Here is a 25082-nt window from a genome sequence, read left to right as displayed (position 1 = left end):
TTTCTTCCATAACAAGTCAAAAAGAAAAATTCCTTTTTTTCTCCGTTGCTTTTAACCTCACTTTAACATTACCGCTAATAATTGACGACAACCACAACAATAAAAGAGAGAAAGATTGTCAACAACAATCGATTTGCGATCAATTCAGATTCAGACATACAACAACAAACAAAGTGAGACAGAAGAAGATTGTTGAAGAAAGAAAAAAATCCATATATTCATATAGTAACATAAGTGTTAAATATGAATTGAATTGAATTGAATGCATAATATCATTATATTCTATGAAAATATTTTTGTGCAAAAAAAAATCTTAAAATTCAATAGAAAAAATTTTCTCGCTTTTTTTCCCGGATTTTCAAATACTGATTTCATAGAATGATGTCAACAACAACAACAACAAAAATGGAAAATTCATTTTTTTCCAAGAAAAAAATAACCGATTCTTTTTTTCCACCGTTTTTCAAAAGAAAATAAAGCATATTGAATGGAATCCTCTCCTTTTTTTCTTGGTTTGTTTTGATTTTTCTTATTTCATTTGTTATGATGATTTTTTTTCCATGGAAAAAAATTTCATACGTATGAAATCACGAAATGTATAGCGTGCATGTAATTGCATACGTGTGTCAAATGTTCCAAATAATAATAATAAATCAAACAAACGAATGAACAACGAATGGAAAAAAAGTTGAAAATGAAATGCAAAATGTCCCCAAAACAAATAAAAGATGTTCTATCACAAACATTTATATCAATATAAATTATTCACAACGAATATTCATAAATTTCAAATGACCGAAAAACTAGAGAATTTTTTGTTTTGTTTTTGAGAAAAAGAAATGAAATAGTTCTGGATCAGCAGATTCTTTTTGAGTTGTATTTTTTTTCATCAACTGAAAATTACATGATGAACAGTTTAGAAGAATTTTGTTATTTTTCACACAAAACAATTGAACATTTATTTGATATGGAGGACAAAATAAAAGAGCAAACAACATCAACAAAATTGAAAATATTTCTCTGGAGAGAAAACAACAACAACAAAATCTTTTCACATTCGTATAACAGATGAACAACACGCACAACTGAATAATCTCTTATTATTCAATGTTTATCGTTTCTTTTTTTTTGCCATAAAATGCAATGAATATCAAATAATGTCTGAATGGAAATTCTAGATGATGACCAATATGATGACAATGGAAATGAATTGAAGAAAACATTGAAATCCAAAAAAAATTGTTGTTTCGAAAACGATTCAAACTTATTTGAATTGAATGAATGACAAGCATTTTATTTTTTGGTGAAAAAAAATTCCATGACCATCTTCATTCTGATATGTTGAAAGTCAATTTAGTTTAACATAAAAGCTTTTATGAATTTATTTTCTTTTTTTGTGTGTTCAAGAAAAAGAAATTGAATATAATCACGAACAATTGACTTTTTTGGCCTTATAAATTTTTTTTATTATTTTCAAAAATCGATTGATTTAAATTTCGGAAACCATTATCATCAAAAATAAGAATTTGATGAAGTAAAATGATCTTCTTCTTTTTTTTTGTTTGTTTGTTTGTTGTTGATGAAATCATCATAATCATTTCCATAAAAGAAAAAAAATTCCATTATAGAATCGATTTTATTAAAAAAATTCATATATGTCCAGAATACAATTTGTTTGTTTGAATTGAAAATTCCAATGAAAATAAGATAAAAAACAAAAAAAACATTAAACAATGATGTCTTATGATGATGATGATGATAAAAGAGTTTTAACTAAAATAAAAAAAAATGTTGATGATAAAATTTTATTATTCACTTAAATTCATTTAACAAAATTAGATTTTATGTAATCATCATTAAAGATGATGAATCAAAAGTGTTTGTTGCATCAATGTTTTCTTTCATTCTTTTTTTTGGAATATACACTATTTGAGCATCTATTCTGTCTATCATCATCATCATATCCACACTCAAATTCATTTAACTTATTTTTTCAAACAAATTGAATAAGTGAATGATTTTAAACAATTCAAAATATAACTATAGCAACAACAACAACAACAACAATGACTATGAATGATGACGAAATTGGTTTTGACAAGAATGAAAATGTGATCAAGGAAAAACGATGAAGAAAAAAAAATCTGCATACAAAGTTTTAGTATGCAAAGTCGAGGGAAAAAAATGAAACGAATTTCTTCTTTACAGAATTTCGTATAAATAAAGAATTTTTGTTTGTATAAATAAAATAGAATTGAATAATTTTCGAAAGAAAATTGAATAATTTACGAAAAAGAATTTGAAGAAAGAAATTTAAAATGTGCGAATAAATAGTAAAAATTTTGGACAAAAAATAAAACATTGAAAACCAATATCAATGAAATATTCTTGCAACAAAATTAAAATGATGTTCATCAATATTTAAATAAAAAGTCTGTATTGTTGTATATGCACTCTATTGCAAGAAAAAAAAATCTTTACCATTCTCTTACCATTATTCTTATGAAACAAATCAACTTTATTATTTTGGTATAGAAAGAAATTAACCCTTCTGTTTTTATGTTTCGAACCCAGACCAACTGGATGGCAAAGAATTTTTCTCTTTTTTTTGAAAACAAAAACATTTTAAAAGCTCTTAATTGTACGAAACATTGAAAAAAAATTTCAATCGATGAGAGAGAAAAAAGAAAGCTCGTTCAAGGAAAAATTTGAATAAAAAAAAATCAACCCAAACACAACATCAGAAATGAAAAAAAAGAAAATGGAACATAGAATGTGAAAAAAATAAATACATTGTTCTTTCTATAGACGTGTGTGTGCGTGTGTTTTTACTGTTACATGGACAAACATTGCATTCATTCACATGGCATCATCAGGAATATTTCTTATTTCGGTTTTTTGTTGTTGTTGTTTGGTTCTTTTAAGAATTTTTTTTATGAATGTTCCATTATGACGTTCAAGAAACGTGTTTTTTTCTTTCAGTATAGAAAATAGGAATATAGAAAATAATAATAAACTTTAGTTATGCATTATTTAACACGGTAAATGATGATTACATATAATTCTCTTTGCGTGTGATGTAAGTCTATGTGATGTTTTCAAGATGAAGAATCAAAGATGAGCGGCAAGCATCATTTTTGTTTTTTTTTCTATAATTTTTCCACTCTCATTTAGTCTTTTCACACACTGAATTCATACGATTTCGAAACCACCACCACCATCACTGCAGAAGCAGAAAAAACAAAACATCCAAAGACTTTTTTTCATAAAACTCATTTTGAATTTTATTTTTTACGAAATAAAAAACTAAATAAATAAATAAATGAACACAAACGAATGGAAGAAGAAGAAGAAGAAGAAAAAACTTTCCAATGAACCATCATTTAAACTATTTTCTCCCTTATTTTTCCGATTCTTTCTTTTTTCTTTGGTATACAATATGCACGATAAACCTATTTAAATATACGGTTGAATTTTATTCCAAAGAAAATCATGAAAATCGGAGTGGAATTTTTTTTAAAGAATTTCTGAAATGCATAGATGAAACATAATCACAGTTGCTTGTGATTGTACGAATGAAATTCAAAAATTTTCAAAATTCTTCCCTACAGAAGAAAAAAAATGTAAAATAGATGTGAAGAATTGGAATAAAATTTTGAAATGATAAAAAAAAATTTATTACATTATTAATTGAGAGGATAACAAAAAATGTGAAAGAATTTTGTGATGTTGAATGTGATGATGCTAACAACAACAAAAACGAAAACGAAACTAAAAATATGGAACTGAATCTTTGAAATATTTTATATTTTTTTTAGAATTTGTTCAATTTTTTGCTTTTCGTCTTTTTTCTACTTATATCAACGTCATTATAATCATCTGGGGTTCATTTTTTCTGTGATGAATTATTTACATTTTTCATCATCACCATACACATAAACAGAATGAATGTGGATGATTGAAGAATGTAAATGAATGTAACTGGAAATTCAAGAATTTGATATTATACCCTTGGAGAGAAAAGAAGAAAAAAATGAGAAGGATGCACAAACTTTCAAATATTCATTTGAACGTTCAGTTTATTTAATAGGAGACAAATTTTTTTTTTCGTTCGTCTTCTTCATTCATTTTCTGATGATATTGAATGGTTCATAAATTTTTCTATAAATTTTTTTTTTACTTTCAAGTCAAATAATTTACTTTTTTTTTATTCGGTTCAAATGAGAATTCCCTGGACAACTTATTTGAAGACTTACTTCCAATATTATTATCATCATTTGTAAAATATACATTGTACATAAATGTGATGATGATGATGAGAAAAAATTCATTTTCAATGTCTGCGTTTTGTATCATCAAAGGTGACATAACACTTGATTAGAAGTGGAATTTTTTTTCGATTCTTCAACTTTTTCTCTGACTAGACATTGTGTGAATGAAGATTGAGAAGAAAAAGGATAGAAAATGAGAAAATTTCTCCATTTTGATTATTATTATTTATTTTGAAACTACATCTTTTCATTTGAACAATGAACAAAAGTATGATGAATGTGTATATCAAAATTCCCACAAGTATATGATGTCTAAATGTAGCTAAAATTTATATATGATAATAAAGATAGGTAGACAAATGAGTAGTCAATAGTTTAACTGAATTTTTTTATTATATCACCAATAGGTGAATAGTGAAAAAAAATTATTATGAATGACATTTTAAAACAATGGCATTTCATAGTATCAATTCAAACATCCGTTATTAAAGAACTGAGAAATTTGAAAATATATTACCGAATATTCGATTCAAGAATCATTAGCAAAAAACTCATACAAACACACATTATCTGACTACACAGTGATCATTTGTATTGATAAAGTAGAGAAAAAATTTCGACTAAACTATTGTGTATATGATAATCGATCAATATTTTCAGTAAAAATTTGTTCGATCAGAACAAGACATGTACAAATACTATCGAATAATGTTTTGGAATCGACAAGCGAATAACCGGACTTTTGGTTTGATTCAATGTTGGTTATCATTTGTCTGTGTGTATGTGTTTTCAGAACATTAAAATCATTCCAGAATGAGAACAAAGAAACCAAAAATTGTCATCGTTCTAGTTTTAGTTTATAGATATCTTTCTGTGCTATCTCAATATTCCATTTGACTATACAGTGATAACTCTGTTATCCAATCTAACAATTCAATACAAAATGATAATATTCAATCGGAATCATCTATGCTAATCCTAGCTAAAGATTGACTTATAGTGACAAACTTGAAATGAACAACCATTTTTAACCGTTGTATTACTGTACATATAGAGCAAAACACGATGGCAATGATTATGATTGCAAAATAGCCGATGATAGCTAGATGATTGTGGCCATTTCAACATTTGGCAATACAATCGTTAATATCGATTTCCGATAGTCATATTCATTTTCGCTATTGTCATTATATTTTCTATTTTTTCTCTTTTATATCCCTCACGCTGTTTGGCTGAATGATTCTGTTTTCAACACAAAAACATTTCGATTCAATTTTTTTATCTCTTTTTTTTCATTTGTTTCGGTCGATTGTCGTCAAGATTGTGAAAATTTGGATTTACATAGACAAAGTAACAAAATGACCAAAATACTGGACACATAAACACACAATAATTAAATGTATTAGTACAATATTAGACACAAAAAAAAGCGAAAGGAAAAATAAAATTCTTCGATCTATAGAATGATGATCTATGCATAAGATGACAATGTGTGAATGTGTGGTCAGTATGAACTGGATTTTTTTTTCTTCGATTGATTTCTTATTCGATTAATCATTCAGTGTATAGAACAAAAGGAAACTAGACAAATAAGAATAATAAGAATAATAATAATAATTAAAAGTTTTTATCAATTCGATGCGCATGTTCAAATCGAATGAATTTATATAATGATCATCAACATAATAATCTATGATAAAATTAGGATATTATAAGTTTTTTCCTCATAAATGGATTTTCATCAATGGTCAAATACAACAAAAATAAGTATTTTACTGATGGCTGATCATGATACAAATTTCAATAATAGAATGAGAAAAAAAACATTGAAAAACTTGAACATTTCTACTTTCTGTCTGAATCATGATTTTTTTTCGTATTCTAATTTTTTTCATGAATTGTAAATGGAAAATATCTACAAGTCAAAAACCTTAAAGTAAAGTGAATGGGATATGCAAAATAGACCCGAATACACAAACGCCCATAGAAAAACATCTTGAAGCTTAAAAAAATCAAATTATATTAGAACGACAGAGAAAAAACGACGAAGACGATGATTGCATTGGCAAGTTGAAGAATGAAAAAAACTAAACCAAATGAACCTTGAAGAATTTCTTTTATTTTTTTTCCTGTTTGGTTGTTTTGGTTCAAGAGAAAAACTTTTAAATTTAAATTTTTTTCCTCATATCATTCATACAGATGAAAAAAAGCCAAAATTTAAAATTCAAAATGATTTTAAATAAAAAAAAAAAAAATAAGCAAATATGAACTAACCTGTGGACGTAATGAACTAATGTTAAAATATGAAACAGTTTGAAATAATAGTTGCTGTTCCGATTTGATTATTGTCGACGATGATGATGATGATGACGGTTGTGATGTAAAAAAATTTGTAGTTTTCAATTGAAATGTATTTGTTTTATAACGATATAAGTGTTGATTATTCGTTGATGATGATGAAGTAGATGATGAACCAGTTTGTTGTAAATTGATTAAATTTCCATCTAAATCTGTTAAATTTATTTGATTTCTTTGCCAAATAATTACCGGTGCCGGTATACCTGTAGCCATACATTTCAATGAAAGTTCTTGTTGATTCATCAATATCTGTTCATTGAATGTTTGAATTAATTTTGGTGATGATTGATACATAGTAATCAATGTTGATGATTGTAACCATTGTTCAAAATCTGGACCACCATTTATGCGAGCAAAACATTGATAAATACCGGCATCCGAATATTCGAGATCATAAATTCGAAGTACGTTTCGTTGATGACCAAGAATTTCATAATGTTGTTGTCGTTGTTTTTGATCATTTGATGATAACTTATTGGATGAAAAAGATCTTCCAGAATTTGTACGGCTATATTTATTGTCATTATTATTATTACTATTAAAAACATTATTATTTTGATCAATCGTTGTACTAATTGGCACTTGATTATGATACCAATAATAAGTGATCATAAAACGTGATTGTAAAACCTGATTCAACAGTTTTATACGTCGCTGTTTAATTGATTCTGGATCAAGATTTGTTGCTGATGATGATGATGATGATGACGATAGTAGATCATCATCGATTTGATTATGATCTAAATCATTTTCATCATTTGGCTCATTTATTGATGGTGGTAATATTGGTAACAAATCAAACATTGTTAATAAATGTGTTATATTACATGATAATGTTATTATATCACCCGGTGAATATGGACCTGAACCTGAACGATGTGTTTCATGATTCATGATTGTCAGATTTAAATGTAATAAACGTTTTGAAAGTAGATCCGTTTCATGATGAACTTGAAAATGTGAATTATTTGCAACACAAACATAGGTACCAACATCACGGATTGTTGGTTGATTTATACGAAGATGACGTGAAGTTATTGTATAATGTGATGACCATGATGTTGATTGTGTTGTTGATGATTGTAAAGGCTTTATATGATGAGCGATAAAATCATCGACACCACTCAATTGTCGTCGATAATGTTTTGGATCAAAATAACTAAGAAAATACCAGGTAATATTGGGTGGTGGTTGAGCATCAAATGAACAATAAATATCAATTGGTTTATGTGATAAATGATTTGTTTGATGATGATTGTCATCACCATTATTATGGCCATCACCATGTCCATAATAATCATTATTATCATCGATTGTCAATGTGCGACGTAATGATGCATCTAGATTATATCGCGGTCGATACGATATGTGACTTGATTGATCTGTATTCATTGAAAAAAAAGAAAAGAAAAATACGCGAATTGATTCAGAAATCAATTATCAGATCATTAGATTTATTACAGTCAATTTATGTGTCTGTATCGCAATGAATAACGATTAGTATTTAAGATAGCTTTTAAATAATGAAATAGCAATTTTATTCCATAAACACAGCAAATGAATAAATAAATAAAACCATTTACCTCTTAATTTGATTCGAGCCCAGTTAGATGAATCGTAACGTTCACCAGTTAAACGATGAGCCATACGGCAACGAAATTGTCGCCGTAGATCATTGGTACGAATGGCAGCAATCAATAGTTCACCGGAAGGGAGAACATAATAACGTGTATCAGCGGGTATATCTATAGGGAAATATAAATCATCATCAATATCATTATTATTATAATCAACAACGCGATAAATTCTTAGAATCGTAAAGAGGGGAAAAAAGTGAGCATCGTTTTTTTCATAGTCATTGAATGTAAAACATGAAAAAAAATCTTGAAACAGTGAAACAAAACAAAACAAAAAATGGAAAGAAAAAATGTTCCAGATACCAACAACCCAGTAACAACAATATTGAGACAATATTGCTGGCTTGCAATTTTGAATTATTTATAAAGTTTCAAGTTGTATGTTTGCTTCTGCTGCTGTTCAACCGTTATCTTAACAATCAAAACCATTTTTTGAACAATGAAAATGATAAAATGATCGAGAGATCAAAAGAAGCAAAAAAAAAGATAGAAACAAAAAATTGTATGGATGTACCATGAATTATCGATACGATATTTTGGGTGGTATGTTTTGGTAAATATTTTTTTTCATATTAAAAAAAAGAAAAAGAAATGGCACACATGGGTTTTCTTACACTGTTTCTGTTGTTTTTTGCTTATTGGTCTACGTTATCTTGTTCGCTATTCTTTTGCAAACATTCAAAAAAAATGGCATCCAGATAAATGATTAAAGTAAATTTTTGTTTCTATTTTAGATCAACTAATATTTTATGTGTGTAATCCAGAGAAAAAAAATCAATGATTACAAAAACAAAATATTGCCCATGTAACAATTTTATCAAATATAATATGATTCAAAAATGAACAAAAAGAAAATTAATAACATTCAATAAATAATTGGACTGGACATTATTATCAGCAAAAAAAATATATTATAACAAGAATTTATATTATCAAAAAAGAAATATTGGAAATCATTTTATCAATATAAGGTTTATTAATGTTAACTAAACAAAGTTTTTGTTGTTGTTGATTATATTCAAATTTGAATTCGCCCAACAAAAAAAAGGAGAAGAAAATGTAATCATTAATATGGTCAGTTTAGGAAAGAAAAATGATAATAATGGTCAAAAGAATATATAATTGGTATTTGGTAAAAAAAATGAATAATGTAATTTTTCTTTTCATTCATTCATTCATTTCAAATAATCAATTGAAATTGACAAAATAGAAAATTACTTTTCAATATTTACGTCAGATAATCTAAAGGTGTGTGTATGGTATGTACGTCTAATAACGATAATCAATAGTTTTATCTTCAATTTAGCTATATTTTTAGGCGTTTGTTTATTTTATGATCAGAATTTTTTTTAACTTGCTTCATCATTATCATTATTGTTGAAATGACAAAGTATGAAAACAAAACAAAACAAAAAAAAATTTCAATATTCAATCTAATTGATTAATGTTTAAATGACCATAACCACTATGATAGAACAACAACAAAACATTGTTTAACACTACGAAAATCTATTATACTGATAATACAAAAAAAATAGCACAAGAATAATCAAAGACAAATTATTGACTAGAATGAAAAAAACGCCTTTCACTTTTTCTCATCTTTTTTTTCTCCTTTGAATGATTTAATAATTGAAAACAATCAAACTATCCCAACAAACAGTATTTATTGGAAAAAATCGACAATAAGAAATAGAAATCAACGTGATGAAAATAGGCTTGATTATTAATTGAAAATAATTTGTATTTGGAAAAAAATCATTTGCAAATCAAATTCTTTACGAAAAGCAAAAATCAAGGTGATAAATAATTTACAACAAAAAAAAACAAATGGAAAAAAATATGTAAATCTTTTCATTTTGTTTTTTCATTCGTTTTCATTGATCCTTTTCCATTTTCAACGTCATCATTATATATCGATGATTGAAAAAACATTCAGTTTGATGAAAATGAATGCAAAGCAAAAAAACAAAACAAAACAAATTCAATAATAGTCAAATTTTTCCTAGAGAACTTTCATGAGATTGAAAAAACCACCACCATTATATGATCATGAAATCAAAACAAAACAAAACAAAAAAAACGAAATATGAAATCGAAATAGGAAAAAAAAGAAATGAAAAAAAAATCTAAAATAATACAGACACACACGCACACACGCGTCCAGAATATATTATGAATGAAATGATGATGTTGATTATTATTGAAAAAGGCGTTTCTATTCTTTTTTTTCAATTTTGATTTCATGTTTGATCCAACCAAGAAAAAAAAACTCAGAATCAAATAAAGAAAATGGATGAATAGAGAAATGTTTCCTTCTGATGTCATACACACACACACACACAAAAAGTGAATCACAGATTTGTTCATAGTGAATTTTTCTTTCTTCAAAGAAGAATCAAACAAAAGAAAAGTAAGTGAAAGAGAGAAGTGAAAAAAGTTAATTTTCATTTCTCAGTTTTATTCAATAGGAAATATGAAATGAAAAACAAAAAGTATTCAATCTTTTGATTTCTAATGTTTTCAATTTTGATTTTGGTTTTGTTTCATCACAATCTTTTGGTTAAAAATTGTATTGTTTTTGTGTGTGTGTGTGTCGAACCAAAGAAAAGAAAATTCATATAAATGAATAAAATATTAACGATTTTCTTAGAAATAAGTGAAAAATATGTTGAAACAACGCCTTACATTTATGTGTGAATTTGCCGTTAATGACAACTGAAAACAACGAATAAACTGTGAATAATGACAGTGAAGCCAACATTTTCTATATATGTGTGTGTTACATTGAATATCACACCATTTATATATGAAAATAATTTGCATAAAATTTTAATTATCCAACCAAAAAAAAAGAAAAAGAAAATAATAATGATGAAAAACCAATGATGATGATGAAAATATAGATCAATCTAATACAATTTTCAATGCGATAATGAAACAAAAAGAAATAAATGTCGATTTCTACATTTCTGATTCATCATGTATATAGGATTTTTTTTCGGTTAACTGTTATTTGCATAATATTTGCGTGCCCTCATGAACATACAGACAGACATAATGATTTTGATGATGATGATGATAACAACATCCGATTAACAATCTGATGAGGTCGTCGTCATTGTCATAGTTTTTTTTGGCGGTATTGTGTCAAATCAATAATGAAAAAAGAATATAAAAAAATGTAAATGTTTCGAGGCTAATAATCATGATTATTGTAAGCACAAAAAATAATTTTCTATGTAATTTTTTTTGGATTCTTTTCACCCAATACATAAAGTTTCGATAATGATAATAATGAAAGTGATGAAAGCAATTTATACAAGCATTGAATTGTGTTTATGTGTGTGATGAAGTAGACGAGAGAAAAAAAAATGGAAATAATCATTCCGATTGGCTATTATTATATACGGTATATCTTTTTTTTGTATGATGATAATGATTTTTTTCCTCCTTCAATTGATGATGATTCTTTGTGAATAGTGAATCTGTGTAGGTTTTCCTTTTCTACTTTTTTTTCCGTGTCTCTCACTTTTGCTTTAATTCGTATGTAAATGTCATTATGGATGCAATTATATGCAAATTTTTTCCCATTTTTTTCATCACAATAAACTAATGTTGCAATGTGTGTGTGTGTGTGTGGTTAAATTACGACTCTTGTTAGCGAAGAGAGAGAGAGAAAAAAAATCTTGAAAATCAAAGAATAACTAATATACAAAGCAAAACAATAAAATAGAATCACACAATCGTAACCAGATAGGAAATTTTTCTGTTTTTTTTCATATCATAGCAATCAATATTATGCAAAACAAGTTATATGGCCAGAGAAGAAAAAAAATGAAGATTGACAACAATTATTCAAATTTCTTTTTGTTCACCCACGCTCACATAAGCCTAACATAGCCAATGATTATGATGACAAATGAGAAACAACAACATTCGTTGGTGAATTTTTTTTTGTTGTTCTTCTTCCTCTTTCTTATCCCTCATCACTTTAAGTTTGACATTGTTAAGTGGTAGGTTCAACAAAAACACACAAACACTTACAAGAAAAAAATGGACATGAATGAAAAAAAAATAGTGAGAAAAAGTAAGAAGAAGAGACAAACTAAACTAAGAATTATTATTTGGGTGAAAGAATAAAAAATTCGCTGTTACTGTCACAGTAATAGCTTTATAACCGGAAAACAAAAATTATAAAGTCTATGCACGTATCATTCAAGCATTCTAGTTTTTTTTCGTTGAATTCTATTTTCATTCTTAACTTGTGATGTTTATCTTAGTGTTTTTACTAATATTGTATTCAATATAAATATTTTACTTATTTTTTATCACTATTCACACAAATTTATTCAATGATGTTCAATATAAAATGTTTCTGGTGTCTTTTTAAAAGAAGGAAGAGAGAAAAAAAATCTTGACGAAGATGTACCCGGATGAAAGTAAAGTATGAATAAAACATACAACACACAAAATTTAAACCTAAAAAACATCGTATTTGTTATAAAATTTAATTAATTTAATTTTCAATTTTTTTCCAGGAAAAAAAAGACGATAAAAGTGAAAAAAATCACACTATAGACACACACTTGAAATTGATGTTTATACTGTATATATTGAATTGTCTTGTTACGATGAGAATTTATTATTGTTGTTCATCATCATCATCATAGACCGTTCAAAAAAGAAAATGGTAGAATCAACACAAGCTATGACCCGAAACGAAAACGATCCACGAAACAAAAAAATGGATAAAATGGAAATAATGATCCAACATCATTAATCTTTGAGTTGAAAAAAAACTGAACGAGAATAGAAAAACCAAAAAAAAAGAGGAAACAAAAACAAAACAAAGACAAGTTATAAAATATAATAAAAAAACGATCAGAAAAGTAAAATAAAGCAAAACAAAAAACAAACCCAATAGGTTCGATGATGGTAATAATAATTTTGTATTTTTACTTTGTATATGATCATTTTTTTTTGTTTCTTATAAATAAAATATTTGAATTCAGTGTCTGGTCATTTTATTTTGTTTTAAAATGGCTAACATTCATTGGTAAAAAGGTTAATCGCTTTTTATTTCCTGTTATTTTTCCTTCGCATCTCAAATAAAAATGATGGAGATGACATTCGAATGTGAAGAAAACAAAAATAACGGAGCGAAAAAGTGAAAATAGGAAGATACACACAAAAAAAAACACAATTTCAAAGAACAAAAAAAGAAGAAGAAGAAATTGGAAGAAATCAAGCGAAAATTTTTTTTCTATCAAATCGTTTGATCGTTTACCATCATTATCATTATCATCATCATCATCATTTTCTTGGTTTGACATATGCCATAGAACATAGAACACCATAACAGTAAAACAGATTCCTAGGAAAGCGACAATACTATTACGTTTTTTTGTTTTGTCTTACTATATTCTTTTTTTCCCTAGGATTCTATTTAATCTATATTAATCGATAATAATGATTTCATTAAAATGTTTTTTTTGTGATTTTTTTTCGGTTGCTCGTTCGATGCGTGTTCATAGTGAATGAACAAGAATCAAATTTTTATTTGGGACTTTTTTTTCGGGATCGTCTTGCTTAGATCGTTCTCAATATTGATGATTGAATTTTTTTTATTCTTGTTTTCCCAAGTGAAACAGCAAAAAAAAACCGAGTGAATGGGTAAAATTGTTTTTTTCTGTGTATATAAAGACAGAGCAGAGAAAATGTTAATTTTCAACCAAAGAAAGAAAGAAAAATAAATAAACATAACAGTACATCATACTTGATTCTTTCAAGAAGAAAATCAATCTTCAAACTCTTGGATTTCATTTTTTTTCTGTCATTTTCTTTCTTTTTTTTCTATTCTTATAATGAGACCAAGAAATAATAAATAGTGGTATAAAGAAATATATGAAAATGTCGTCATTGAAAAAATCTTTTATAAAAACAATCTGTCAAATTATGGGAAAATAGAAATGTGAAGAAAATTGTTTTACCAGTTCCAAATATTGTTGGCCTTGGGTATCGTAAACAAACACCGAAAAAAAGGGAAAAGCTGCAATAATTCCATCACACAAGTTACATTGAATTAAGAAGCAAAGATCAAAAGGTTAAGTATTTTTGAAGTCAAAATTTTTTTTTTCATTGAATTCATCATGACAGAATGAACAAGGATGAAAATGAATGAAAATTGTAACAAAAAAAAAGAGTACCATTTTCCGAGAGAGAGACTAAAAAGAGTGGTTGAGTGATTTATTGAATTTCTACTTTTTTTACGGCTTGAATCTTGTGTTTTTTTCTTGCTGTCATTCTTCTTCGTTTTTTTTCTCTTATTCCATGAACAACATGAAACACCGAGAGAGAGAGACTAGCCAACCAACCGAGCAAATATCGTTATTATAGAGACCAATGGATCATTTAAAATCACTAGAAAAATTCCATTTTCCGCAAGCATATCATTTATATTCTTTTTTTTAGACTTGTGTTGTTGTTGTTGTCGTTGTTGTTACATAATTAATTATATTCGGGATCCGAATTAATACCCGTAATGTCTATACAATAGTTGAAAACTTGTTCAAGCGGTCAACGGTGTGTGTGTGTTTTAGTATGATTGTCGTATTAGTTGCATCTGAAATAATGACGATGATTCTAACAGAAAAATAACAACAACAACAACAATAATAATGACAAGTCAAAATATTTGGAATGAATTTTTTTGCCATGACATAACAGAGCAAAAAAAGAAAATTTGAACCAAACGATGTGAACTATCAGAATTACATCTACTATAGTTCAGATTTTCAGTTCAACGCTTTCAAGTTTTTTGTTTGAAAAAAAACCTTCACTAGCAAAAAAAAACTTGAAAAAATCTATGAATAATGTAAGAGAAATGAAATTCATATGAATTTAAATTAATTTTACAGAGATTAAATAATGACAAAATTTAAAAATAATTAAAAATAATGTTATGCATTGAAAATAGAAATTATTATTATCATTTTATTTTATTCGTTTTTATTTGCCCGATGCTTCAAAATGATTGAGTTGCAAATAAAGGTAGAATTTGGTTTGTTTGTATCTTTTTTTTACTTACAAAAATTTGTATAACCATTATGATGAAAATGTTGTGAAGGATTTGATCCATAGTTACCCGATGTTGTTGTTGTTGTCGTTGTTGTTGTTGTAATCATATCTTGTTGAAATTGATATTGATAATCAAATGGTAATATAATATCATCATCATCGGTTATCCATGCAACCACTTGATATAGATCGGATGTACTTGTACATTTTAATAAAGCATCATTACCATCGGTTACTGTTGTATCATATGCATGTATAGTTGGTGGCTGTATGTTTGTTGTTGATGGAACACTGGACGACGATAAAGATGATCCAACATTATTTTCAAACACTAAATCAGATAAACAAAAAGACAAATGAATTAATAAATGTTTCTGTGAAAAAAATTTGTCCAGAATTTTTTTTTTAATTTTTTAGTGACCGAGAAAATAAAGAAAATATTTTGACTTATTGAAACAAATTGAAATTAATTTCCAAATTAATCACACACACACAAACACACAAAAATGGATAACTTTTTCATTTGTGTTTTTTTTTGTCTATGTTCAGAATTTCAATTGGGGATGGTAAATGTTCATTTTAATGGCCAGAAAACTCAAGAAAAAAATTAATCATTTTTCCGCTTTTATTATTATTATTAATATTCTGATGATGGTTGTCTATTTTTATTTCAATCATTTTGTTTCGGTTCAATTCATTTTTTTTTTGTTCATCTTCAAACTATTATCTTCATCATCATCATCATCATCATCACCATTATATGGAAAACATTTTCAATTATAATGGTGTCTTTTATTATTAATTTAATGTGATAATTTCTTATTCATTTTTTTCTTCTCTCTATCCGCTTCATTCATTCATTCATTCATTCATAATCACTGAATATAAGATTCGAACGAATATGAACATCAAACAAATAAAGTGAAGAAAGAATGAATGAAAAAAAAATCAAGAAAATTAAATTGAATATAATGATGATGTCAAATAGTTTTCGCCATTGTTCAAATCATCATAATTATTTATGATAATAATAATAAAAACAATTAAAACATCATCATTCGCATAGATGAAAGAATCAAAAAAAAAAAAATGTTTCAATGTAACAAATTTTCTTGAAAATGACATGTAGAACAATGAAACAAAAAAAAGGAATTGTTGAGAAATTGAAAACAACAACAACAACAAAAATTGATTCTTGTTTGATTTCCATGTTTTTTTTTATTTCAAAATCGATCATTTTTTTTATTGGATTGTCGTTGTTGGAAAAGTTATCACGAATCAACAACACTTGATTCTTGATGATTCAAGTGTTTATTATTTGAAGAAGAAAAAAATGATTAAAAATCATAAGAAAAATGTATGTCTTTTTGTTCTAGAATCGTTTGGAGAAAAAAACTTTTCCTTTCAACGACTTCGAATTATCGAAAATAATAATAATAAAAGCATTGTAAGAAAGTGAAAATGTATGAAAACAAAACAAAAAACAAAAAATAATGGTGGGAAAATCATTTTGAAACAAACAAATAATCGATATACATTCACAATTTACTAATCGACTAATAGATCCCATTCAAAATAATAATAATAATAATAATGATTTTGATCAATGGTTCAATAATTAGAATTAATGTGCCGCAACTTTTTTTTCTGGTCATTTTCTCAAATCTTGCTTTTCATAAGGAATAATAATAATAATGATAGTTTCGGATGACGTTCGAACGAACAAAAAAATAAAAATAAAAACAGAAGTGTCTGAATTCGACAACTACAGTATAGATTAATTTCTTGGCTTTTTCTTTGGTTCCATGCTGGTGTTGTTGCTGTGTTATTGTTATTGAAACATCCGGAACAATAATAACAACAACAACAACAACAACAACAAAAATGGCCAATGGTATACAAGTGTAAATGATAGATTTTGTTTTTGTTGTTGTCCACTATTTTTTCTTTCGGTTGTCGCAACTATATCAACACATGTGTGTATGATTGGCTCGAAATAAACTTGAAAATATGATGATTGATTTATTCTGTGTGCGACAAACTTCATTCGAATGAAGAAAAAAAAATTCGAACGAATAGAATTTTGTTCGATTTTTTTTCGAATGTTATTCGTTCTTTTTTCTTCAATTTGTTCATCAGATTCGTATCAATATGAGGTTTGCTGTTAATTTCCTATCTGTTTTGAATTTTAATTCTTTTCAAATTTTTTTATATTTAGGCTTTTTAGTTTCTCGAATCAAGGATCAAAATTAATTTCATTTTAATATTAATAATATCATTGACATGTATATTATGATATATGATATGAGGGGTAATGTGGGTCGATAGAAATAATTATAATCATCGCAAACACTAATGAATAATATCCGTTTGGTTTCATATATACAGCAACAACAAGAAGAAACAAACTGTGAAACATCATTTATGATGTGTTTCAAAAACAAACTTGATAAGCGACAAAAAAACAATATGAAATGAAATGAATTCTATACAAACTGCTGTTGCTGCTGTCAATATCGATGATGATGAGTGAGAGAGTTTTTGTGTGTGTCGGTGATTGTTTTGTATCACGGCATCAAAAAATTAAATTCTTTCATATTTCATGAAATAGAATCAACGATAACACACACATCCTCATCGAATTTGGGCGTGAAAATCATTAAATTTTCGCTAGAATTTGTGTCATTCATTTTTATTTTTGTTCATTTCATTTATTCATATTGATTTATTTTGTTTTTTTTCATTTTATCCCCAAATATGCGTGTGTGTGTCTGTGTTTATTTGAGAATGAATGAATGCATTTCATTTTTTCCCATTGTCATTTAACACTTACCAACAGTAACATGTATTGAACGAGAAATAATTCGACCTAAACCTCCGTTAAATTCAACAACACAACGATAAAGACTATTGTGCAGTTCATTTGCAATACTTGTATAGGCCGAATTTCTATTGATTGTTGATATTTGATTATTATTATTATTATTATTGTTGGACGTTGATGATGATTTAGAATCGATCAATGATGATGATGATAATGATGATTGTTCATAACCAAAAGGCATGAATGCTAATGAACCATCTGAACGTTGTTCACGTATACCGGATACATCTATAACAGGTACATATTGTTCATCATTTAATGAACGTTCATCACGAACTTCCCAATAAATTTTTGATATAATATTTTCATTATTATTATTATTATTATTATCAAAAAAATGACCATCTCTTGATCGAATATATGATGATGATGTTGATGATGTATCAAGTAAAACTTTATGAAATCCTATCTGACAAGGCAATTGATAACCATATTGATTAGAATATTTTACAAATCCATATGGTTCTTGTATAAAATATGGTATTAAAGCTATATTTGGCCAAATATTTGTCGATATCATTGTTGATGATGATGATGATGGTCCATTCGAAGACATTGAAGAAGATGATGATGATGATAATGATGAAGATATTGAATTAATTGATGATGATGAATGAAGCTCATGATAATGATGATGTAATGATTCAACATATGAACGTATCACTCGACGAATTTGTTGTTGGCTACCATTTTCTTTTAAATTCGATGATAATGATTTATTTTTCCAATCAAAAATAATATCTACTCAAGAAAAAATGAGAAAAAGAGAAACAAAACAAAAAAAAATGAATTAATTTTTAATAATTCCAAAATGTGAAATTTTCCATTCCATTCCATTGAAAAAAACTGATAAGAGAGAATAAGAAAATGAAAAAGAAAACTTTTCTTTTTTCATTTTTGTTGGCAAGAATCATCATGAATACTTGAATGAATGAAAAATATTTTCCAAATTTAATAACAAATTTTTTTTTGTATATGATGTGTATTTTGAATTTTAAATTTCAAATATTTTTCTTTTTTTTCATTCTTAGATTCAATTCAAAAAGCTTCGGGCAAATATGATGATGATGAAACAAATCGAATAATAATAATAATAATAATAAAATGTGATCTAACCAAAATAAAGAATCTAAATTTTAAAGAAAAACATTTAAAAAAAATTCCAATAACTATGTGTAAACGGAAAAATAAAAATGTAAAGAATGTGGTTGAAATGAACGTTCAAAACTATCACTGGGTTTCAATTCATCAAATATATTGTACTAAGCAATCCAGAAAAAAAGTTGAAAAAATCATTCAAAATAACAAACGACCAAACAAATGACAACGATAATTAGATTAATTTGAATTTTTTTTCTCTCAATGTTCCAATCTTGAAAAACAGTATTAAACGATAACAACAACAATCGACCAACCGACAGACTGAAATAGATGAAAGGAAATTGAAATAATACCCGACCAAAATAAAAACCTCAAAAATAAAATAAATGAATGAAAGAAAACTTGGCTGGCAATTAAATTAAAGACTTTTGACTTTTGTTTTTGGAGAAAGAAGAAAAAACCGCAATGATCAAACCGCTATAAGAATTCCAATGTAATTTTTTTTTCTTCATTTTACTTAGAATCATCCAAATTAAACTACCAACAAAACAAAAAAAGTCATTCATCGAACGAAATTATACCAGTTCAGTAAGTAAAGATCAAAAAACATTAAATGAACTTAAATTGTGTGCATTTGAAAGGATGTCAATGTCATTGATATATCCATCTAAAAGTAAATGAGGGGAAATGACCAACAACAAAAAAAAACAAACAAAAAGTTAAATAAAATAAATTGTCCACCATCATCAAATGATGTGGTTCTTATAGAATAGAGAAAATTGAAACAAAGTTGATGGACATGTTTGATTCTTGTTGTGTCATATATGATGTTGTCACATAGTCGTTTGTTGTTTTTAATTTCAAACAAACAGAAAAATCAATGAAACGAGCCAGATGTATATTGATGATGATGTTGATGATGCACATGTCCATTTTTTTAAAAAAATTCGGAAATACACACACGCAAGACAACGAACGACTTATTCGGACAACAACAACCATTTTTTTTCATTTTGTTTAGTCAACTTTTATCTTTCTCTCATATTGTATAGGCCCTGTAGACATGTGTTTGTCACGTTGATATGTCAAAACTATAAACTAAAACGACAACAATGACAACAACAACAATCCTATCGTTCTGTATATGGTGAGTGAAAAAAAATGTTCCATTTGGATCAAGTGATCGATTGTTTTTTTCTCTTGTTACATATATAGGTTGTATAGAATCGACGATATCAATATCGTGACATGAACCTAAATACATACACCGACACCGTAAAATAGATATCGGCCATTAAGCCTGGCAGAAGTTTCAATTCTGGAATCAACTACGAAAAAAAAAATTTATCAATCAATAATTTATCGTATTTGTTGTATAACCAGAAACACATCTCGATTCAATGGATTCTCTTGATAATAGAAAAATACGGAAAGCAGAAAACAAGAACAAAAACTTTCAAAAAGAAATAATGATTTCAGAGCACAGGTTTCAATCATTGACAACGATCATCATAATCATATTAATCATAACACAGTTTTATAATCATTCAAGAATCAATGATATTATTATGATAATAATGATGATTTTTTCAAAATAAATCAAATATAATCCAAATATTCAATCAAAATCTATTGGACAACACTGAATGAATAATCGAACAAAGCTAAATTTATTTTTTCCTGTTGTTAATTTTGCATTTTGCTTTCCTGTTTCAATTGGATTTTCGTTTTCTTACTTTTTTTTGAATACGATTCATGTATTTATAATCAAAGAAGAAGAAAAAAAATCATACCATTGAAATGGCGGCAAGCCAACCATATATTCATCTTTCATTCATTCATTTATTCATTCGAAGAATAGCAAAAAGAAAAGACAAGACAAGACAAGTAGTTTTTTTTTGTATAGAAAGAAATCTCAAATCTATTTAGGAAGTTGAATAATGACCGTTATTGATAGCTGATGTAGGCAACATTTTTGTTTCATTGGTAAAAATTTCAACCAATCGACCAAACCAGACATTGTATCTGTATTCAAATACAACAAGAAAAAAAAATCGTTCCTGAAACATTCATCGACATCAACAACCCCAAAACCGATATAGTTGATTTTTAATGGATCTTTCTTCAGCGAAGAAAAAAAAACGAAAAAGATTCAAACGAAAACAAAGACCATACGAATTTTGTCTTGTAAAGTTTTTTTGCCTTTATTTTGAAAATATATTTTATTCTTGGAGTTTGATTCAAAGAAAAAAGGAGGAAAAAATTGATCGTCTTCATCATCATCATCATCAATGACAATCACATTGATGATGATGCTTACTGTTGTTTTTTTTTATCAATGGTAACTATTCCGATTGATTGATTGAAAATAGGGTTCAATGTTTTTTTTGTTCCCGTTTTATATTTTGTAATGTTTTTCACTACAATTGTAAAATTTTTCCAATTTAATCTAATTTTTAAATGTTTTCAACAACAAAAAAAAAAAATCACAGTGGTGATCAATATTTTGGAAATGAATATTTTCATATATGGAAACATATGTGTATCGTTGTTCTTCAAATATTTAAGCCATTTGTTTCAATTTTATATCTTTAAAAAAAATAATAATGAGTTTAAATATAATCATTGGAAATCATTTCTGATCAATGTGTAATTGAAAACAAATACTTTTTAATAGAAAAAAAACCAATTCAATAGATATGACCAAAGAAGTTTTAAAAATGAATTCGATTCTATATGAACAAAATGAACAAATTTACTATCCACATGTGATGTATTTATCGGGAAAAAAATATATAGAGAAAATAGAAATTTGCCACACTTTTCTCTTTTTTTTTCTCGTTCATGTGTATCTGTGTGGGTAGCTCATCTTTTCAATTAGTCGGAAAAACCAGAATCAAATGGACCGGATAGAAATAGACTCTAATCACACACAAACAAAAATACTATGGGTCCAGCCAGAAAAAAAACCAATAGAATCACCAGTCTCAACTTTCATCAAAATGATTGAATGAATGAATTTCATTTGATGGTGACATTCAACAACAACAAAAATGAAAAAAAAATTGTTCCTGTTTTTCATGTTTCATCATCATCAATACCGCAGTGATTGTCGTTACCAAAAATTTTTTTTTATTTTGTTCATTCATTTCACTTTTTTTTCATCTTTGGCTATTTCTGATGTTCTATATTCATTCAATTCTAACCATAATAATAATGATGATGTCTATGAAGTCATTCATCTAATATATAAACAGAATGAATGAAAATGTAATGATGATGATGATGTTGATGTCTGTATGGCTAATAGCTTGCTAATATTTTGTCTTTGTATTTTTTTCATTCTATGTTCATTGCCGGGTATTATTCAATTGATGTTGTGGATGATGATGAAACGAATGACCAACCAAACCAAACCAAACTAAAAAAACAAAATAAAAGATTGTCAATGTATGATAATATTTGGTATATAAAGCTAGCAAATGAAAAGAAAATGTAGAAAAAACCGTACAAAAAACTAAACTAAACGAAAGAAACGAAAAAAATTTGACAACAGAATTGACAATGTTCAAAACATACAAACATCAACACACAAAAAAAAACAAGAACACCATGAACATTGAACTGATGGGTAGAACGACGATTAGGAAAATAAATAATAATAATGGAACTATGGAGCAGAAAAGAAAAATTTGACACTGTGCACATGGAGAAAATTTTTTTTTACTTGAAACAAATAACCAAAAAACAAAACATAAAAATCCGACAGGCAAGAATCATTCAGCCCAACTTTGTTTTGACATTGTTGGCAGCGGCCAACACAATATTCTATATTGAGATTGATCGATAAATATATGGAACATATCAAAAGAAGAAAAAATATCAGCAGTCTCCTTTTTTTTCACGATCAAGAACCAAAAGAATAAAGATGGTCACACACCTACTAACACACGAAGGCTAATGATGATGATGATCGAAATTAAATGAATTCTCTGAAAATAAAAGGCGGTTATAATCAATGACCAAAGGGTCGATAATCAAACATTCCCTTTACTGATAAAGTCCTTTTTCTAGTTTAAATCGAAATACTAAAAACAATTCTATTACATTGTTAACGATGCCGTTGTTGTTTTCATTAGAACAAAATTAATTTAAACAAATCCTTGCATCGTATAAATTCTGTGGTACAAGAATGGACAACAAATGAAAAAAAATGTATAAGCCAAAACTTTGTAAAATGGTATCACCCAATAATCTCAGATACAAGAAAATTTTGGGCTGTAAAAACAAAAGAAAACAAAATTAATTATCACATTCTGATCATCATCATCATCATCATCGTTAGACAAGAATTTCTCTGAGGAAAATAGATTTTGATGAAAACAAAAAGAATGTTTTTTTTTCGGTTTTCGGTATGAAATAAATAAGAAACACTAAACTAGCTAAACAAACAAAATAAATTCAGAAAATTTTCAAACCAATCCTAAATTGCAATAATCATTCGGATTGGTGTTAATGTGTGGGTGATTTAAATTGATGTAAAATTTTAGTAAAAGTTGATTCTATTCTTAATATATGACCGAAACTATAATCATCATCATCACTTTTTCTAAGTTAGTTTTTATTTAAATTTATGCAAATTATATGATGATTATTTATTATAAAAACTCTGTTATTTTTTTTTGTAGAAAAGAGACAATAATACTGATGACATTTTTTTGCTAAGATCTGAAAATGAACTAGTAAAAAAGAAATAGTGAGGTAATATAATAATTGAAATTTACATCTATTTGATCTTTGACTTACGTTCGGATTGTTGCTGTGTTGGATCATTATTTATCGAGATGGGCATCCATTTTATTGTTGAGGATGATGATGATGTAATTGGATCTGATCTTGATTCATTCGTCGTTGATTCAATTGATTTAGCTCTTTGTTGTTGTTGTTGTTGACAATGTACAAAAATTTTATCATTCAATGTTATTAACAATGTAATTGAAATAAAAATTTGAAGATAAAATAGAAGAAATATTGTTGTACGATGTCGATGATTATGATGATGGCTTACACCACCATCATTACGAACATGATGGAACAATGATTGAACTTGGCACATGTTTTCAATGAATAATGATGATGATGATGATGTAAATGTAATCTTCTTATTTGGCCAAAAATTGATTTGCATTTTTACCCTTTTCTTTAGAATGAAAAACAACAAAAAAAAGTTTCAAAGATCCATTCTTTTGTTCATTGAAATGATTTGTTTTTGTTTTTTCAACATTATATATCTATGAAGCATAAAACAAAAATTGCAAAATAGTAATCACAATGGATATAAAGTTGTTGTTTCTCATTTAAATGAATGAATAAAAAAAAATTGTGAAATGTAGAATTTCTAAAGTTGAAAAAAAGTTCTGATAATAGTGATTATTATTCTTAATATTATGGTCATTTCTTATTCAAAAACAAAAAAATCATCATCATGTTGACAGCATCATTATATATGAAAATAATCATGAACAGCAGACACTTACACACAAACAAACTGACGATAATGACAAAACAAAAAATAATCGATTCTTAGATGACCAAATAATAATATAACAATGATAATGATGATCAACGACAAACAGAATATATATCAGATTAGATCATAATAATTCATATAACATATGATAATGGTGATGATAATGATGATAATGATTACTTTTGATTGAACAAGTCGCATCATCATTCATTACCATAGTG

The 25082-nt window shown here is 26.9% G+C and overlaps 1 protein-coding gene and 1 long non-coding RNA gene across 4 annotated transcripts in view; one reads left to right on the top strand and one right to left on the bottom strand.

The window, feature by feature from the left end:
- LOC113796926 (cell adhesion molecule DSCAM-like) overlaps window positions 1-24521 on the bottom strand; it is a 32479-nt gene extending 7958 nt beyond the window's left edge. The window contains exons 1-5 of one of the 3 annotated variants that reach the window (XM_027347224.2): window positions 24138-24521; window positions 18180-18971; window positions 15357-15677; window positions 8213-8374; window positions 6546-8011 (exon numbers count right to left, since the gene is read on the bottom strand). In XM_027347224.2, the coding sequence (XP_027203025.2) occupies window positions 6546-8011; window positions 8213-8374; window positions 15357-15677; window positions 18180-18971; window positions 24138-24519 (3123 nt within the window). In that variant the 5' untranslated portion in view covers window positions 24520-24521. Of the gene's footprint in view, window positions 1-6545; window positions 8012-8212; window positions 8375-15356; window positions 15678-17115; window positions 17308-17838; window positions 17952-18179; window positions 18972-24137 lie in introns of those variants that run through there. The other 2 variants (XM_075820519.1, XM_075820520.1) reach the window with 2 other exon arrangements.
- On the top strand, window positions 17370-20946 carry LOC142645122 (uncharacterized). Its single transcript, XR_012846302.1, has 5 exons — window positions 17370-17502; window positions 17565-18467; window positions 19262-19919; window positions 20384-20478; window positions 20547-20946. It is a non-coding gene; the product is annotated as an uncharacterized LOC142645122 (long non-coding RNA).
- Window positions 24522-25082: the final 561 nt, after the last annotated feature.

This window comes from Dermatophagoides pteronyssinus, unplaced genomic scaffold (assembly GCF_027571235.1).
Source record: "Dermatophagoides pteronyssinus isolate colony J.1.1.1.1 unplaced genomic scaffold, Derpt_VIB-CSIC_2022.12 sq0007, whole genome shotgun sequence".
Lineage (NCBI taxonomy): Eukaryota > Metazoa > Arthropoda > Arachnida > Sarcoptiformes > Pyroglyphidae > Dermatophagoides > Dermatophagoides pteronyssinus.
Note: the sequence above shows the minus strand (reverse complement) of the source record. Positions and strands in the feature narration are given on the sequence as shown.